The sequence below is a fragment of the Parasteatoda tepidariorum genome, chromosome 6 (assembly GCF_043381705.1).
Source record: "Parasteatoda tepidariorum isolate YZ-2023 chromosome 6, CAS_Ptep_4.0, whole genome shotgun sequence".
NCBI classification, from domain to species: Eukaryota; Metazoa; Arthropoda; class Arachnida; order Araneae; family Theridiidae; genus Parasteatoda; species Parasteatoda tepidariorum.
In genome coordinates this window covers 77,536,801-77,558,084 of record NC_092209.1, presented here as the reverse complement: position 1 = coordinate 77,558,084, position 21,284 = coordinate 77,536,801, and the positions used below count along the sequence as shown (strand labels likewise).

Genomic DNA, 21,284 nt, shown 5'->3' with positions numbered 1-21,284 from the left:
ACTACATATATATATATATATATATATATATATATATGAAAGGGATATCCTTTTCTTTATTTTCAATGTAATATCCAATTTTCCAGTTTTTTTTTTCTTGAAAAAGGTTACCTTATTCCTGAAAATCATATTTTGTATCCTAAAATTAAATAATTCTATGATAAACATAAACCTCAAAAGTGGAAAGAGAAAAAAAACTAAGATATGTTAGAGAAGTGCTACATTGAATTATTCCATTACACCCTAACCATAATCATACCATTCGAATAAAATAAAATTGTGATCTATTAAATTAAATTTTAAGATCTATTAAAAGTAGATGTGTTGATAATCCCACAGACAAGTGGTTATTATTTTATAGTGGTCATAGGGGGGATTTAGTGGTTTCAGATCCATGGACTACTAATGATTTCGAACACTGGCTAAAAACAGAAGCCTCCTAGTAAATAAAGATGGTAGTAAAAAAATTATACCACAAATTTTTTTTCAATGATATGTTTTAAAACATTAATTTTAACATTTTATTCTAAAAAAAATTAAGTTGTCATTTTAATCTGATTAGATATGAATTTGGAGCCAATTTGGCGAAATTTGCACCAACTTTCATTGTTGACAAGAGTATGCACAAATAACATTATAGCATATCCATAGCTTCCAACATATACGGTCATTGATGAAATATTTTTTACTGGTAGCGGGAACTACATACGTGATTAAATCTTTGTTTATAAAATTTTCAAAGTCTGTGTTCTAAACATAAAAAAACAATGATCTAAACAAAATAAAATAGAACAGTTAGGAACTTGAGTTTTTAGTTGTAGGTGAAAAAACCTAAATTTTAAGAAAATTCTATCTATTGTAATAATGACTTTCCTACTACTCCTGCAAGAACCGTTCCAGCAACCGATTCTCGTTTATGTATAAGTGGTTCACGTTTTGCAAGTATTTATTGCTCTTGTTATTATATTGTTCAATGGTTCAGTTTTTGTTTCATATGCTCCAATCTCATGCATCTTCGATGCATGAGGGCCAATGATGTAAAGTCAAGTGCTTTTGCAATTAAAGAAAAAAAACTTTCCCACTACTTTGAAAAATCTTTCTCCACGAACACAGAAGTTGACAGCTATGTATATCAACTACTAGGAATAAAATAATGAGTTTAAAAATTTTGAAAAACTGGCATATCTTATACTAATAAACCAAAAATAGAAGAAGAAAAACAATGAAAACTTAATGTTATAACAAAACTACTACATAAAAACTTCGATCATGAAAATTTTAAAATATCCTAATAAATAATTAAATTTAGCACTTGATAAAAATACTGCTCACTGTTGCTTTTATTGGCAAGATAATTTTGCTAGTGATACTTTTTATTATCAGTATTATGATATATGTTATAATACATGTCGAATGGAATTATCAAGCATCAAGAACATTTTAAAGTATATCTTATTTAAAATCAGACATCATTTTTAGAATCAAACTGAATATGTAAATAATATTGTTAAAACTATCACTATAATTACACAAAACCAACATAAAATGAGTAACAAAAACTGCAAACTTGGCCATACTATGGGGGGAGGTATAAATTTAACCATCTGAGGGCTTGGTCTGAATTCTACAGACAAAAAAAAAAGTTTTTTTATTAATTTTTTAAAAGAAAATAATTTCTTAAAATATATATATAAAAATTTATGATTTTGAAAGAAAGCTTTTAAAAATTCTAGAAATTTTGAAAATAATATTTCTTTGAATTCAGAAGAAGGGATATAGAAGAATTTTTTTTCTGAGGCCGATAAAACATGTCGAAATTTTTTAATATTATAAGTTTAAGATGGAAATAAAAATAACACATATTGTGGTAAAGATATGTTAAGAATATTACATAGCTTAAAATCTTTAACTTCATTTTTTTTTTAATGTAGCACTTCAATAAACATTTGCATGTTGCAAAAAAATAATAATAATAATAAATCAGAGAGAGAGAGAGATGGAATTGTGAAGATTGGGTCAGTATCAATGCTAAGATAATCTCCAAGACTCAGCAACTTATACAGGGTGCATAGACAGATTTTTCAACAAAAAATAAGCACCTTTTAAGTAGATACTTTTTGAGCACTCAAAAAATATTTTTAATCACTTTCCAAAAAACAAAACAAAAAAATCTATCACAATTAGGATATGTGCAGTAATAAAATGTTTTTTCTTTCAATCGTTTAAAGTTCTTAATTTATGAACATAAAATTCAAAAACATTTTTATGAATATCACATGATCATAATAAATATTGGAGAGAGAAAGAATTGCGAAAATCACAATTTTATTGTAATTTAGAACAACAACGACACGGCAAAGAAAGGATAGAAAATTAAGCGCTTTTTACAAACCCCGAACAAAAAGAGCACTTTTAAGGGCTTTTAAAAAATGTAAATAAAAAATAAGCACCTTGAAGCATTTTTTAAAATGCTACGCACCCTGCTTATATGCAGTAGCACAGAAGAAATTTTAAAAAATCAAAGAAGGTAACAGAATAAACATGAACAATGTAACTTGTGGCTATCTCAAGCAAGCCCTTTAGTGCCTACTGCCTTGACATATGCAGTCGATGCTAACAGACACCCATACCGGAATATCTCGAATGGATTAACCAAAATAAAATTTGGTACTTTTCGGTTAGTCGGGTGCAATAAAATAAATAATATTTTTTGTTTCTAATCTTTTTTTCCCTTTATTTTATTTAATTTTTAGTCCTTTTTTTCAGAGCTTAAAAAAATGGTAAAAAAAAAAGAAGTTGACAAAAGTCTACATTTATAGGCAACTTTTCACTTGTGTCTAGCTCACTAAAAAGTGCTATAAATTTTAATAGCTTCATAGCAGGAATCAGTAAAGAAATTTAACCCACACTGTACACTCAAGGCATCAAAATGGTTAGAGGAATAGAGTTGGGTGCACCTAGGATTAGCAATTTGCATCTTGGACTGAATTTTGTTCAATTTTGCTAACATAATATTTGCATCATGTTTAAGATGTTCGAAAAAAAAAAAGAATTTTGTTAATAAATGAACATAAATATTAACTGTTTTAAAAAGATTTGCAAAGAAAACAACAAAAATTAATTACCTTTTGTGCCGAAAAATAAGAAAGGGCACCAAATTATAAATTTCTACCAACGAGGTAATAAAAAGTGCAATCAATTAAATAATTATCTTCTAAATAAAAAGTGTAATCAATTAAAACTGACATTAAACAGGAAGAAAAACGTTATTAAGGCTTCTCAGAGCCCTGAAACCCGCCTCTACAAAAGGAAATGATACTCCATGAAGAAGGAAAATTAAATTGGATAACCTTATTTATACACAATTGTTCACAAACTGCGTAATTTATAACTTTAATCTTTATCATTTAATATTACAAACAATTTATAAAGGCACTTACAATAGTAAATACTGCTTCTTCAACTTCAAGAAAGGAACACTTACTATATGCTGAATATGTGGAATAGGCAACATAGAGCAAGATAGTAAGTATAATTAAAATAGATGTGCAAAGTGTTTTCTTACGAAATATATACCGACATGACAAATGTTTGAGTCTGAAAAGTGAATAATTTATCGATTTATATGTAGTATAGCGCATTATATAAACATTTCTTTGAGCAAAACCTATTTCGCATACTTTTGTTTACTACAATTGTTTGTTAAAATATCAATTCGCTTTGCACTACCTATTTCTGTATGATTTAAGATTCCCTTAGGAATTCCATTTTCATTAGGAGCCTGATGAGAAAATTGGCTTTTTGCTAGACCGATTTTCACCAATCAGAATCTCGCTCGTATCTCCGAATTCGCATACGCGAAATTTTGCAAGGATTGGTTTCGCAAGCAAGTAGGTTTTTGGCCGTAGTTTAGTGGTAAGAAAGTAGGTAGTCCAAAGCGTTACGCATGAGTTGTTTTGGAGGCAAATTTAGTATTTGTAGATTGTGGATTCATGTGTTAATATTTTCCTAACAAAACGCATTTTTCAATTTCCATGTTTTTTTATCTAAAGTAAAATGTCCCAGTCTAAAGTTACTTCATATTATGTTACGCGAAGAAGTTCTAGAAACCAAAACAATAAAGGAGCCATTGAATCTGCCAAGAATCTTGTTGTTGCAAAAGATGTTATTGGAAAGTCTGTCCCTCAAGAGCTCAAGAAACAAAAAAGTGCTGAAGTTCCAGAAGCGATAAAAGTTTTAGCTAAAGCGCCATCAGCTGCAAATAAAGGGAATAATTTGAAATCACAAGATGCTAAACCGAAGGTTTCTAAACGAGCTCCTAAAGCTTCTAAGAAAACACCGTCAACCGACGTATCTCAGTCTAAGGTAACGAGTTTTTACGAAGCCCAGAAAACTTCAAAAGAACCGAAATTAAGTACCATTGCTGAATGTAGTGTTCAACAATCTTCTATTACTGATTGTGCTTCAGCTGCTGATAATGTTCCTGAAAAAGTGAAAATACCTGAACAAAAATCGAAACGGGTAGTTCTTGATCGAGATAACTTACGTTCTCCGAAGCGGAATTTAAGTAATCCGAATGTAGGCACTCCTCCGAAAAAAAAGTTATCGTGTAGTGAAATTGCTTCAGAAGAAATTCAATCCCCTTCTAAATGTATCACTCCCAAAAAGCTTTTTATTGATGATCAAACTGAAAAAGGATCAAATGAAAAAGCACCTGAAAATAAACCAAATGAAAGAACTCCTGAAAAAAAGGTTAGTTATTAATGTTAAGTTCGTACTTGCAACTTCTATAGCATTTTTTAAAATTTTTTTTTTAAGAATTTTAACTTCCGTGCCCTGCATTGTAGTAACATTTGGTCTTTACAAATTTTGATCTGTTTCAGGAATATAAAGTTGCTCAATATGCTAAAATGGGGGATATTTCTGTATTGTGATCTGTTGCACCAACTACAATCGCCAAGGTGCCAAATAAATTTTTAAAAAAACCTGTAGATATTTGCTCGGTGGTGGCTACGAGGTATACCTTTCGAGTTGGTCCCTTTCTGTGATAATTTTTTTTAGTTCATTGCAGGACACTGCCCCGAAGTTGCCCAGTCTTGGTGATTATTCTGCCGCAGATCACGATACAGAAATCTCTCCCGAAAATGCTTTAAAATAAATGTTTTTAATAATAACTTAGAAATAAATGTTTTAAAAATTAAAGTTTTTTATTTAGTAAATTAAGTGTAAAGATTTGCTTTATGATTACTTGGATAGTTTTCTATATTAATGTTAATCAGTAAGCCCATGCCAGAATTGCAGCGACATTATTGCATAACGTTGAAGAGCACTTACTGAAAGATTTTTCTTTTAAAAAGTAAAAAGAAAAAACTTTTCTTTTTTAGAGAAATTTACACGTAATATTTGAATCGTGCATTTAGTTAATCACTTTTTGACGTGCACAATTTACACCAATAGTTTCGTAAATCGATTTAATGTTTCACGTGGATTTTAAATATCCCCATACATTTCAAACAATATGGCAAATTCAAATCTTGGATTTGTGTATTTACTTTTTAAGGCAAAGATTCTATTGAATTGTTGGCATTTATTGCTATTGAAATGCTACAGAATTGCAGCGACATTGTTGCATAACGTTGAAGAGCACTTGCAGAAAGATTTTTCTTTTGAAAAGTAAAAAAAAAAAAACTTTTCTTTTTTAGAAAAATTTACACATAATATTTTAATCGTGCATTTAGTTAATCACTTTTTGTCGTGCACAATTTACACCAATAGTATCGTAAATCGATTTAATGTTTCGATTGTATTTTCAGCAGTTATTGATTTTCACGTGGATTTTAAATATCCCCATACATTTCAAACAATATGGCAAATTCAAATCTTGCATTTGTGTATTTACTTTTTAAGGGAAAAATTTTATTGAATTGTTGGCATTTATTGCTATTGATTTCTCCATAGTTTTTGTGTCCAATATTTTCTATACCATATTATTTATTACAACAACCTAATCTGCAGGATGACATACACATTTGGGAAATCTGTTTCGTGCGATTTCGTCATCAATCTTTTTTTCTGCACTTACTACTATGAATTTAATGACTTTTTTTTATTGTGATGATTAAGTACAAAATGAGAAGAAGAAAATACTTTATGTGTCCCCCCCCCCCAACAAAATGTCAGAATATCAGACATAGTATTAGAATAAAAAATTATTATAAGTTTAATGTAAAAATATTATAAAGTTTTTTTTTTAAACACAGCACTTTTGGTATTTTAAATTAGTAACATATATGTTTGTTATTGTTAAACGTATCTTACAGATCGATAATAAAGACCATAGGAAAAAATTCTGCCGCAGGGATCAGTAATAGTTGTTGAAATTATTTTAAAAATATTTTACTATTTCGTGTAAGAATTTCGTGTTACTATTTCGTGTTCTGAAGTTTTTTGGTAGTAATTCTACCAATTCTGCTTTTTGCAATTTTTTTATTATATTTTCAAATCTATTTTACTTTGAATTTTTCAGTTGATCCATCCATCAGTTCGAAGTCCGTCAGAACAAACAAAGAAAGCTATAGCAAATTTTAAGGCAAAACTTTCGTTGGTTCGAAGTTATAATGCAAATTGTTTTAAAACTAATTCCATTGTATCTCCCACTCAACGACTGTAAGTATTTTTCATTTCTATTTAAAATGAATTTGAAATATATTTAATTTGAGAGTGTTATTTGAAATATGTGTACTTACTACTTATGTAAAGCTTTGTTAAGATGAATGTCTCTTCTATTATTACAAGCAAGGCGTATGATTTTTCCTTTTTGAAATATTTTCAGATTCTTTTGAAATTTTTTTAAACTAACTTATTAACGGATTAGTTAGATATAAGGAATCTAATTGAAGTTAATTATTATGAAAATCAAGAAATTATGTTACATTATAAATTGTTTTATAGTATAATGCTGGCTAATTTTATACAATATAATATCATTTACAAAACTTAAAGATAATATTTGACACTATTATTTATAATATCCAATTCACTTTGCCCTTTCCAATGAAAGAGACATACGCACAAATTTTTCCTTCAATTATTATAGATTATATATCATTATGTACAATTTGAGGTAAATTGATTTCATTTCCAAAATGATGCACCTTAAATTATTATTATTATAACATAGTACATACATTTTTATTTTATTATTTTTCATATAGTGTATTTTTTTATTTATATTTGCATTTAAAGTGTTTCTTTGCTTCAAATTTTTGCATTAACCAGGGGTCTGTCTAGGTTTTTCTGAGAGATACCAATTTTATGAAAATTTAGACATAATTTGTGAAAATTGAAAGTTATATTAAAAAATCAACACAAAAATATGGATTTATCGTTTCTTACGAATACCGAAATAAAATTTTAAGAAAAAGTATTTTGTGAAACTACCGTTTTACCTAAAGTTGAATTTGTGAAAGTAACGCTAAACAGTAGTAAATTTAACCTAGACAGATTCCTGCATTAACAGTCTGCATTATCTGCCTAGGTTTTTCTGAGAGGTACCTATTTTATGAAAATTTAGACATAATTTGTGAAAATTAAAAATTATATTAAAAAACCAACAGAAAAATATGGTAAAGATATGGATTTATCGTTTCTTAAGAAATACAAAAATAAAATTTCAAGAAAAAGTATTTTGTGAAACTACCATTGTTCCTAAAGTTGAATTTGTGAAATTAACGCTAAACAGTAGTAAATTTAACCTAGACAGATTCCTGCATTAACAGTCAGGGATCTGTCTAGGTTTTACTGAGAGGTACCTATTTTATGAAAATTTAGACATAATTTGTGAAAATTAAAAATTATATTAAAAAACCAATGCAAAAATATGGTAAAGATATGGATTTATCGTTTCTTAAGAAATACAAAAATGAAATTTTAAGAAAAAGTATTTTGTGAAACTACCGTTTTTCCTAAAGTTGAATTTGTGAAGGTACCGCTAAACAGTAGTAAATTCGGCCTGTACAGACCCCTGACAGTGTTTATGTTTTGCAATAACAGTGTTTATCTTTGCAGTGAGAATAAATCTATTGTTCCTACTGTTCCTGCCTATCAAAAATACAGCTACTTGGTTGATCCAGAAATATCATCATCTCTGATTTTACCATTCAAATACAAATTACTGTTGGAAATGTTCAGAAGCATGGATACTGTTATCAGCATTCTGAATAACCGAAAAGAGAAGATTACTTTTGAGAAAGTAAAGGAGGGCGTTCAGCGGATGATGAAGAGGTCTGTTAAGCTAAAATAATTAATCTACAGTGTTCACTCTAAGTGTTTTTTGAAGGGTGGCCCATCCAATGAATGTGTTCTTTTTTTAAAAATAAGCAACTGTCCCTCAAAAGCAATGCCTATTCCATTTTGATCAATTAATTCATTGTTTAAACAATAATTACTCGCTGGTAAAGTTATCTGTGTTTATAGGTTTAATTCTGATTAATTTACGAATATTTACTTAGTTGGGACATAAGTATCTTTTTTTGGGGGGGGGGGGCATTAATAAATTTTTTAAGCGATTTTAAAACTATTTTTTAAAATAAAATTTTTTTTTTTAAATGCACCTTTAAATGGTTATTTTTTCCTAATTATCAGTTTAAATTATGGAAAAAAACTTTTTAGTTGTTTATCAAATCATAATTTTTTGTTAGTTTATTTTTAAAAAAAAATATGCACAGAGATTGCCTTTTAGTGCCTTTAGTTATTTTTATAATCTACAAATTTTTCTCTTATTTTGGTTATAAGAGAGAATTACTTTTTGAAACATACTCATAAAATAGTATGAAAGGGTAATTTAAAAATTGTTGAGGATTAAATTCAGTTATTACATAATATTACACATTTTGATACATTTTTAGAGTGTTGAGTGAGTGCTCTTTCGAAACTATAAGTGTTCTTTTCAGAAAGGAAACGCCCTGCCCCATTTTATTTCTAGGGAGAACACTGAATCTTTACAAAATAAAATAATTGTATTGCTGTAATATTATTATAGTTTTCATATTGTTATAGTTTTTCTAAGATTTATATTGTATTTTAATAATTGAACATATTTAATAAACATAACTTATAATATCTTTATTAATAAATTCAGACACTAATGACTTATGAAAGTTACATTTACATTTTTTTTTTTCTTTTCTTAAATGAACTTGGCTGTTAAGTTACCAAATAGTGACATTTATCTGATGTAATTTTCAAGAGACTCTAAAATGCAGAAGTATTTAGTTTTCTTACTAAAAAGAATAGCTTCCTTGATTAATGAAAATCATGGTAACAAACAGGTTGGCTTCTCAAGTAATGGTGTGGGCTTTTATTTTTAACTATTTTATGTAGTTATTCATATTATTATTATTCATATTTGGCATCAGATCTGCTGATAACAAAAGTTAATAATTATTTTTACTGGTGCATCAAAGTTTTTATTTATCTATTTACTGAGGGTGACCACAGAACTGGAAAATCAGGGAGAAATAGAAAAATTCAGAGACTTTAATCAATTTAAAAAATCATGGAAAATCGGTTCGGGATCGTCAATCACGGAAAAAATTAGTCGCCATAAAGTTAGGGGAAATGAATTAATTTGAGTTGGAAGTACCTGAAAAACCCATATTTTTTCTATAAAAAAAAGGTCTAATTAATTATTTCCTATAAAAAGTGCTTAAAGATGCTTATTCACGATTTCCATTTTTTAAAATCTCTTGAAGGTGCTTTTTTCATGGGGTGTTTTTAAAAAGTGCTTAATTTCCCTTTTTTGAATTTTTTTCTTCTTACTTTTCCATGTCGATTTTCGGTGCGTATTTTGAAAAAGCGTGGTTTTCACAATTCATTCAACCGCTATCCATTTAGGCATGCCGTTGGTCCGTAACTTATGATAGCGCCAGTCATGTTACATGTTTGATTAAATACTTGGAAGTGACTACTGAGCTGGATTCGGTGAGACTCCTGCACTCTCATGTGCATTTTGCAAGATATTCTCAATTTCAGGCTTCATTTTCCACCCTCTGAAATCGAACCAAAAAATCTATCAATCTTTCTATGGTGGCTAATATAATCAAGAAAAGAGCTCTTTGTCAAAACCTAGTTATTTTATCATGATCATGTAAAGTCTTTGAAAATTATTTTGCGTTTTGTTAATGTATATAGTGCTTAAAAATATTTCTTTAAGTGCTTAAAAAGTACTTTGAAGGTGCTTATTTTTTGTTGAGAGATTTGGCTACGCACCCTGTATAATGTTTTTAAACTTGTACATTTTGACGAAAAATGTTATTTAAAAATAAACCAACCTTGGAGAAAGAAACCGGATTGCAGATTTGAAATCAGCGATACAAAATAGTAAAGATCTATTAACAAAAATCTCATGCAACAGAGAACAAAAATAAATAAAATTCTCCCCTAGTGTAATTGTTTAAGTCAGTCTTATTTCCTTATTTTATACATATAATAATCATTCCACTTTTGTGAAGTTTAATTTTATGGCTCTTATAAATGTTGATACTAATATGTAATACTAATACATAAATACTAATGCTGTTTACGAATTTAAATATTTATTTTTTCAAAGAGTTATTAATTACTAATTGAATCTGTGTTTTTCAGAACTTTCTCTAAAGTCCATCTGGGGCAGATTATGACAGTTATGCCCACTGCCTATGATGTAGCATTGGAAAAATGTACCTTTAAGAAAGCCAATGATCCAGATTATCAGTTAATCATCACTCCTAAACTTAATGCAGCTGAAGGTATGTTCTTTCATTTTAATATAAATAAACTATATTTACCTTTTTGTGTTCACCATTTTTTAAATTGTTAAAAAAAAAAAAAACTTTTATTGCTGAAAAACAATTGGTCCAGTTTTTGTGTTTTTAGTTGTTGTTTTTTTCTTATTTATTAACTTTTTTTTTGTTGAAACAGTTAAGAAATGTTAAGGTTTAAGAAAAAGAATTTACGCTGATACAGAGGCCAGCATCTGTATGGCCTCTGTAATTTCTAAGGAATGAAAGGTAAGTAAACGGGTCTGAGACAAACTCTAAAAAAATACGGTGTTTGCACTTTTTATTATAGAATTATGCATCATTCATCGTTTCTGAGTAATAGAACTACTTTTTTATATATTGTAAAATGCTAAGAACTAAGGATGTATGAATAGTGATTTAGCCAAATACTGAATATTTGGCAAAAAAAAAAAAAAACTGCTGTGTACAGAAATTTTTTTAAAAATAAATCATTAATAAATATTTTTAATTTATAAAATTTAATAATTGTGGAAAATTAATTAAAACTGTATTATTGGTTTGGGGTCAAGGGAAAAAATATAATTATCCAATAGAAATATTTAAGCTAAAAAAATTCTCTTAATTATCTAACCTAAGATAAAACTTCAATGCTAAAAATTTTCTTAAAACAAATATACATAAAATATCAAAAGAAATATAGTCTGTCAGAAACTCTTTTAAAAATACTGTGCCATCATACAAATGTCCAAAAAGACAAAAGTATTTCTAAAAATTTAATTTTAACATTGAAACTGCCTGTCTTACCGTATAGGAAAAAAGTAGCAATAAAAGAATAAAATCTATCATAGAATGCTCCATTGAAATATTGAGCTACACTGAAAACAGCAAAAATAAGACAAAGAAGAAAAAAAAAACTTTCTCTATTCTTGAAACAAAAGTATAGATATGTGACTAAATTGACTTGCCTGAATATAAGTAAAAAAAATTAACAGTACGAAGCACGTTTTTCAGTATGAAGTTATCTAATTTCAAATCTTGAAATTTCACCTTTCCCTTTGTTTTCCAGAGCATAAATTAGAAAGCAAATGTATTTTAAAAATGTAAAAACTATGTCTGATAATGTCTGTTAAAAATATTATTTTAGATTATTCTTCATTTAATCTATTAAAATTCTAAAAAACTTTGTCGATAAATGCTTTTTCAAAATATAGGGGCCGAATATTCGTTAGCCAAATATTCTGTAGATCCCTACTAGGAACCATATTTTAGATCTTCAATATTTAATATATTACATGCAAGTTTAATTTAATTATTTAATTATAATTATTTAATTATAATTATTTAATTATAATTATTTAATTATAATTAATTATTTAATTTTAATTATTTAATTATAATTATTTAATTATAATTAATTATTTAATTATAATTATTTAATTATAATTAATTATTTAATTATAATTAATTATTTAATTATAATTATTTATTAATATTGCATAAACTCACTTAACTCTAGTATATGATACTGAAAACTCTTCTTCAGTGTTGACAGGTTTATGGACACATATATTTATTAAACTCTCATTTTGTGAAGATTCATATCTTGTTAATATTTAGTTGATCATAATATTAAGTCATTTATGCAGAATAAATTTTGTTTATTTCAGGTAGTAATAATGCAAAATCAAAGAATGTAACCATGACGCCTCTAGATCTTTCTGGGAGGGAGCAGGCTTTTCATAATACTTTAATAAATATAGTTAAGCAACATCACAAGGTGAGTGCAGATAATATTTAATTTGCTGTAATAAGAACATTTTTTACAAAAACAATTATAATACTTAAAATTATGTTTAGTAAAATTTTTTTATAAAAAAAGTATTTCTAGGGTTTTATGATTTTTCTGTTTTGTATATATATCAGGGTGGGAATTTTCCACTGGCCACCTTGCCATTGGCAACCAAATATTTAATGCTGGCGAGTAAGTTTTGTCTTGTAAAGTAGTGTGTTTCAAATCAAGCTACCATATTTTTTGCTTATGCGCAATAATTGGAATCTCTATATGGTCCCTTTCCCCTAACAGAGTCTGATTCTATTAAATGGTATTTTGGTGCCAAAAGACAACAGTAAATAAGCACTAAAATATTAAAAGCATTTGTTAACATTAAGAATTATTCATATTTTCTGCAAAAGTAGTAGTGAGCAAAAATTTTAGTTTTCCTAGCTTTAGAACTGAAATTTCATGCCCTGATATATATATGTATGATGAAAAAAATATATAATTTCTTCATCAGCTCATACGATTATATCCGCAAAAATGAGTTTTCTTCTTTTTTTTTTCCAGAATGTTTTTTTTTTAAACGAAAAATTTCAATAATTTTCTTCTTTTCTTTTTTCATTATTCTGTAAATTTTTCCATGTTTTCTCTGCATTTCGAACTTATTTTATGAGTTCTTTAAACTTGTAGCTTATGCGCAGTAAATACAACTTACTGATTTTCTTCGTTTTTTTTTTTTTTTTTTTTTTTTTTTTTTTTTTTTTTTTTTTTCTCTTTGTATTTATTGTGCTATATATGTATATATATAGCTGCAAACTCTACTGGATTTTGCCAGTTTCTCCTGGTCTACTGGTTTTTATACATTTTAGAAAATTCCCTAAGATTAAGTAAATTTCCTTAAAAAGTCCCTGTTAAAATAGATTTTTTGTGCAGATTATTGCTTGCTTGAATATTTAAATAAGTGTTATTAATACATAATAAAGCAAGCCTCATTTATAAAAGTCAGTTTGAAACTCTTTTTATTCCAAAATTTTGAGTTTATTTTTATTCAGAACTCTTTTTTTTCATTTTTTTTTTCAAATTTTTTAAAAACTATCTTTGATGAATTAAATGCCTATTAAATTATGAATAAAACACAATTATGAATAAACAAAAAAACGAAAAATAAAATTATGAGTAAACACATTGCATTTCAAGTTCATTTAATGTTAATCATAACTGGAAAATATTGCAGTTTTTAAATTTTGATAATTATGAAATTTTTTATCTATAAAATGTTTTGTACATTTTGCAACAGTTATCTTGAAATTTATATTGCTCCGTAAAATCTACTGGATTTTTTCCTATCCATGTTGGCGGCTATGTATATACGCATGCACACACAGTGGAAAGTCCCATATTCGGAATCGTTGCAACTTCGGCTAGTCTTGAAAATAAATTTTTCTGGATAATACGTCTTCAAGGTAAACAAGCACCAAAACATACATTATTCGATAAAAATAATAATAAATAGATTAAATTCAACGTCAATTTCGTACAGCAAATTTCTTAAGGGTTGAATGACATTTAATTAACTTTTTATAAGTTTAGCATAAAGTTTACTATAGTTTAGTATAAAAAATATATGCATAAATAAATGAGAATGAGCAGACTTTAATTTGAACTTTCAGCACAAGAGATGTGAATTAGCTGTGCATATAAAAATAACATTAAAAAATTTTCTCCAAATTCCAAAAGCAAATTAATTTGATTTTATAAAATAAAAACTAGTCTAAAACAAGGAGAAGTAAATTCTGCAATAAAAACATTTATAATTTTTAGAAAAACAAAGCTTCTCTGCTGGTGCTCTCTTCAAATATTTTAATATTCAGCTTCATTAATATTATAGTTTATAACTCTTTAAGTATGCTTCTTTATGAAAAGTGACTTGTTTCTTTTGATTGTTGAAAAGTGTCCGAAAATATATGCTTCCGGCAAATGGATGTATGTAATGATATATGTATTATATATATTATTCAAGTTATTTTTATTTCCGTAATTATTCGTTTCAAAAGTGTTAAATGGATCATTTAAACATATTAAATTATTTATTTTAGGTATTTTTAAGCAGACTGAATTTTCCATCAGTGTCTGATGAAAGTATTAAAAGATGGCATCCCAAATTTGCAGTTGATAGTGTACCTGATATTGAAACTGCTACTTTACCAGAAATACCTGAAAATAAAGTTTGTACTGCTAAAGATGTATTGAACAAAATAGTCAAATCATCCTTTCGTGGAAAAGTAAATTTTTTCTCTGTTAAATAATTTTTTTAATTCGTTGTTAGTTCATGCATTAAGTTTTTTTCATGATTATTGGGTTAGTGTATGCAAAAAATTTTTATAATTTATCTTATTATCCTATGTATAATAAAAAATATAACTTCCTCAAACTTATATACAATAATGTCCCGATTATCCGAATTAATGTGGACCATTACTAACTCAGATAACTGAAAAACTCGGTTAAAGCGAAGAGTATAGAAAAAGAGTAGGCATAAATGTTATATATTTCAAAAATACAAATTTTATATGAGTGCACCACATACAATTCATATTATAATTAAAAAGCTTACTTAAAAACACTTAAAGAGCATACTTTACAAAAATTAAAGAGTATTTACTGAAAAAAAGTTATTAATTGTTTTTTGTTTTACATTACTTTGGTGCTTTTCGGCAGCAATGTTTCGCCATTTTTTAGGGATAACAGGCGTTGTTGATTTTCATTGTCACTGCTCACCGTCATAAATTTCGCTAGATTCATCTTCATTATTGGCGATATTAATGGTCATTTCAGCGAAGTTGTTGGGTTTTGTTTTCCTGAAGGTTTGGAAGATAAAATTTTTTTTTGGCGTTAGTTTTAAAAATAAATAAATAAAGTAGAACAAAAAAAAATCCTTTAAATATTTGAAAGCTTGGTTAAAGCAGATAATCGTGACTCTACTGTGTTTTTAATGAAACGTGGTTACTAAACTTGAATAAAAAGAATTTATTTATTCAGTGATTGGTTTCTAATAATGTGATAGTTTTTGCCGTTTTAGTTAAAAACATTAAGTGTTTAAGTTAAAATATTGTTATTATATAATATTGGGCATTATTTCTACCTTTTACCAGAGAATACATTACTCATTTTATCATAATCTGATTTTCTATAAGTAATCATTATGTTATATAAACAATAGCTTTGCTTTAAAATATATATCAAACATAGGTTGTTAAAGCTTTGAAAAGTGTAGCAGATGAATCAACAAACAACAACTTAAAGATTGAACTGGAACCAAGTACTAGTGAGAAAACACCAGCTCCTACAAAAAGTGCCTTAAAAGGGATCAGTAGCGATTTGATAGCGAAAGTAAGTTCTTGAATTTCATTGTACTTTAAAGCTATGTTACCCTCAATTTTATTTATTTATTTTACATCATCTTAGAACTGTGCTAAGTAATTAAGATATAGTTAATTGGGATAGATGCTTCTATGTATGAAAACTATTATTTTGTGCTTTACTATATTTTCTGGTTTATATGTAAATCTGGTATTTGAGTGGAGCCACCATTTTTATATTCAAAATTGTTTATTTTTAATGCATTCAGTGTATAATTCTGTATACTCTGTGGGAGAATTTTTTCGGACTTTCTGCAACAAAACTTTCTAGCACTAATATCTTTCTGTAAGATGCTTTCAATAATAACAAAGATGTATGTTATTAATTTAAGGCAAAATATTTTCTTGATTATAATATTATGGGCGATATTCTTGCATTTTGTTTTGGGGGAGGTGATGCACTATTTATTTCCTTAATCGCATTTTGCTAATCATCACATTAAAAAAAAATTTTTTTAATATCATAAAATCTGTAGCAGTAATTAACAAAAAACAAATCAACAACGAAATTACGCGAATTGGTCTTTTCAGAAAAGAGTTTTGTTTCAAGGTTTGATTGTTGTAAAAAATTATATAGTATAAAAAATATCTGGTTTTAAAAACTATGTTGAAATCAAAAGCAATAACTGCTAAAAAAATCGATAGAATCATTGTCTTAAAAAGTAAATGATCATGTGCGCTATTCCAATTCCCCATATTGCCTGAAATATATTGGGATATCTAAACGTCACGGGAAAATCAATGTCAATAGCTGCCGAAAATACAATCAATATGAATTTACAATATCAGCATAAATTCAGCATTTCAAAGAGTGATTATTTAAATACGCGATTCAAATTTTGCCTCTAAATTTCTGCTGAAAGCAAACTAAAATTTTTTACTTCCCTAAAGAAAAATCTTTCTGCAAGAACTCTGTAAAGTTCTGCGACAATGTCACCACAATTCTGCCACGGGGTCCGTGTGAATGTGTAATAATGTATGAGATGTATATTTATTCCATTATGTGATTTGAAAATGTCTGCAGGATATATGTGTGCTGTTGAGTCTTTAAAGGTTAAAGAGGCTTTTCAATAATACCATTCGCTTGGATGGTCTAATTATTTTCAAAAATTAGGCTTCTTATATTTATCCCGTGGGGGGGGGGGTGATTTGAAAATCAGGGTTGCCACTCTTCAGGGAGAACAGGGAAAACCTGGAAAATACAGGGAATTTAAAAATCGCCTAAAATAACAGGGAAAATGCAGGGAATTTTGATTTTTTCTTTACAAACTGGGAAAATACAGGGAATTTTGTTTTTACTTTGGTCTTTGAAAAAATGGTGACCACTCAAAGCCTAATCTATGGGATATTTAACCATGATATTTCAGCTAAAATAAACTATTTCATTTACTATAGCATTATTTAAGTATGTTCAGCTGTTTTTCCAGCAATTAAAACTAATAAATATAGTTAGCCCAATATAGCTCACACAAGAGTGCAGTAATTGTTGTTTCTTCTCAACATATTGTGTATAATATGTACAGGGAAAACACAGGGAACTTTTTCTCCGGATTTGAGTGGCAACCCTGAAAATGTCTGAAGGTTATATGTGTGACGTTGAGTCTGACGAGGTTAAAGATGCTATTCAACAATACTATTCGCTTGGATGGTATTAATTATTTTCAAAAATTAGGCTTCTTATATAATTTAATTTTGATTCTTCACCCAAGTTATGTTAGTTAATCACAACTTACATGCATGAGTGATATGACTCAATTTAAAAACTCTATTACATTGAAGAAGAGTGATTTTTTTTTCCAGGCGAGAACCCCAGAATTTCCGATTTATCATATCATTTTTCCAGGTCTAAAGAACAGAGAGGAGCATGGGATTTTTTAGTATCATGGAATTCCATGTATCACAAGACCATTGGTTCGCAAATTTCCAGGTTTTTAAAACCAATATTGTGTTTTGTATTTATGTGTTTATAATATCAAACATGGATTTTCTTATTTATATCTGATTTAAAAGCATTGCGATTTGTCTCACGTGATTTCAAATTTCAATTTTGTGATTTGCGTTTTCGCATTTTATAAAATCTGATACTGCGATTCATATTCACTTAATTTTAAAATTCAATATGGTGATTCTTATAAAAACTAAGATTTTTCTTACTTGAAAAGTTGTGGTATACTTCATTGATAGGTAATTTAATTATAAATCTTAGTTCAAAATTGTTATATGTGAAACATGTATGGTATATAAATTAATATCTTGATATCTATTTTTCACTTTGAATCACTATTACTCCGAATTGAGATAAGAATTTTTGTTTTTTGCAAAATATTACTTATATATATATATATGTTTTATATACTTGAATACAACTAGCCCTCAATCAAATAATTTTTGTTGCTTATTAATAAAAAAAATTCTATTTCTGTTGCAATATTGTAGTTGTGTAGCAAAATTGTAATCTATAACTTAGTTACTATTTTCCTTGTAAGCCTGGAAGAGTTAGGAAATTAAATGAGAAAAACGGAAGTTCTAATTAAGTGAAATGCTTGCTCTTTTTTTTTCTTTCAAAACAATACAAAGTACATGATAATTTAAATTTTTTCTCACCCAAATTAACTTCATTTTAGGATGCTTAATTCATTACTATTTATTTTAGATTCGAGCTCGTGAGTCTGCCAAAATTCTAGAGAGGATGATAGAAAGTCCTGATGAAACAAAGCGCAAAGCAATGCTTGAACGTCTTCCTAAGATCATTCAGATTGTGTGGCAGTATCCTTTTGAGTTACTTAATCTATTTTTACTGTATTACATTGTTAATAATGTAACGCATTTCTGAACTAGATGAATTAATTTTTTATTATTCATTGAAGTCTGATAAAAATTGCATGGAGTTAGTGTGTGAAATATGGTCGGGAATTTCATTAAAAAATTTTTGATGCACCTGGAAAAGTCAGGAATTTTTTTTCTTTTCTGAAATTGAATTGGAAGCCTATATATAGGGGAAATAACAGTAGTAATGTGATAAAGGTATTTTAGTTGTAGCTAGCAACAAAATATTTTTTGTAACTTTGAAAATTTTTAATTTAAGTAAAAACAACAAATTTCAATAGGAAAACATTCTTGATAAAACATTTATCAAGAATAATGATTATGTCTAGTCTATCATTGATCTGACATAGACTCAAAAATTTTATGGAATATGTCTCAATATCAAAAACATTTTAAAGTGAGGAAAAAATAAAAAGAGTTAAAATAAAAAGTAATTTTAGGCTTTTTCAAAGTTAATAATTTGAAATCAATTTTGCGCATTTGAACGAACATTTTTGAAGTAATAAACTGTAATTTTAAAGCTTACTATCATAGTTACATATTTCTAATAGAATATGCAAATGGATAGTTAGATTAGATAGATTTCAATATAATAAAAAAAAGCTTTTAACGAATGCATTTTATTATTTTCTAGACTTAATCTAAGAACAACTGATATTAAATTTTAGACAAATCATGTTCTAGTATTTGAGCAGTACAAAAATGGATATTTTTCTTAAATCTGTGTAGTTATTTTATTGCTGAAAGAAAGGCAGCTGTACCAGTTGATACTGCTATTGATAAAATAATTCATAGTTGCAGCTCATTATCCACTCATGGTATGTTATTTTGTATTATTTATGTCTCGAATACGATTAAAATAATTTAAATCTTAACTCTTAAATATGTTTTTTTTTCTCCTGTAGCAAATTATGGTACTCATATGATGCTATAAGCGATTTTGATAATTGTGAATGAAATAAAATAGTTGAAGATATACATATTGCTAACTCTATTTATCTTATATTTAAGCAAGAAAAATTCAGAAAAAAAGCTTAACTTAGAGCAAGAAAAAAGTCTGAAAAAGAGCATAACTTTGAAATTAAATAGTTACTAGTTATTAAATGCTTTCTTTGAAAACATGCCGTTATAAAAATAAACTTACATAATACCAAATGTTATTGGAATTGTTTTTAGCATTGTGAAGGATAGATATTTTGGGGATAGGGTGGTGGGATATTTATTTATCTGACTTATTTTGCTTTAACTGCAATGATATTAAATATTTGCTTTTTTATGTGCTTAATTTTGTCTTTTATCTTATTTTTGCCTCATGCTTATTCAAAATTAAAAGGGAGCATATCAAAGCTGGAAATTGATCTTTAAAAAAATGTACCTTTCTTCATAAATATTATTAAGCCTAGCCATTATTAACCCTAGCCATTTATTATTAATATATATCACAATTCAAAATACTGATATATATTAATATATATCATAATTCAAAATACTTGGGTAATGTTGCTTGCCTCTGTGACTTTGGTTCATAGGTGCCTACTGGGTAACGTAAAATGAGTAACAATTCCGGCATCTTCTAAGGCAAAGTATAAAGTTCAGTGCCTGCCATTTAAAAAAAATAATAATAATAATAATTCAAAATACTAATGAGTAGTTTCATGTAAAACATGCTAACTGCGTTTTAGGAAAAATGTGGGTAAAAAAAAGAGAAAAACATTTTATGATACACTATACTTTCTGTTATAAAATCTAACTGACAAGATACTGAAAGAGAAAGGTATGATGATTGTTATATTTATTTTATGTACATTGTCCTCTTCTCAATGAGGTTAAAATTATTAAATATTATCCTAAATCAGAGTTTTTTTTTTCTTTCCACCTTTGTTTCACTCGTAGTTTCTTTCATTCAGATTAAAGTTTATTGAGTATCTTTTCTAAAATATAAAGTGGAATTCTATACTTATTAGACTTAACTCTTATATAATATTGTAAGATTTAAAGTTTTTTTTTTTTAAAATTTTATTACAAGATATAGTTTTTTTTTTTTCAGAGGAAGTGAAAGCACATCTAACTCTGATAACTGAAGAATTTCCTGGCTGGTTATCATTTATCCAAATTCCTAAAGGACTTTACATTACTATTAACAAGAATAAAAATATTACTGAGATGCTTGACAAATTTCAGCAGTGATAATTCTATTGCTTTTAAATTTTTATTCAATTTTATTACATTTTATCGAAGCTTTTAGTTTTATATATTTTTAAAGCATGTGTGTGTGTATTTATATAAATAAAGTTTTTTGCAATATCATCTATTCCATTTATATAACCATATTTGTAATAGCTAAATTTCAGTTGCATTAAATTAACTGAAACCGTAAGTACTGAAAAGTCTGTTACAATATAGTTGCTGTTACATAAAACAGACTCTCCATGAGCTACAGGTCCCGCAGTGAGCTGATCGTTAAGACACGGCTCCCAGCAG

At 27.5% G+C, this 21,284-nt stretch overlaps 1 protein-coding gene across 1 annotated transcript; it reads left to right on the top strand.

The window, feature by feature from the left end:
• The first annotated feature begins 3,850 nt into the window (after positions 1–3,850).
• Positions 3,851–21,110, top strand: LOC107449967 (DNA replication factor Cdt1). Its single transcript, XM_043051068.2, has 10 exons — positions 3,851–4,752; positions 6,527–6,666; positions 8,068–8,283; positions 10,645–10,787; positions 12,449–12,558; positions 14,655–14,840; positions 15,808–15,948; positions 18,631–18,743; positions 19,533–19,621; positions 20,851–21,110. Exons 1-10 carry the CDS (start codon positions 4,057–4,059, stop codon positions 20,988–20,990), a joined length of 1,974 nt encoding a protein of 657 aa, XP_042907002.1. The 5' UTR covers positions 3,851–4,056; the 3' UTR covers positions 20,991–21,110.
• The last annotated feature ends 174 nt before the right edge of the window (positions 21,111–21,284 follow it).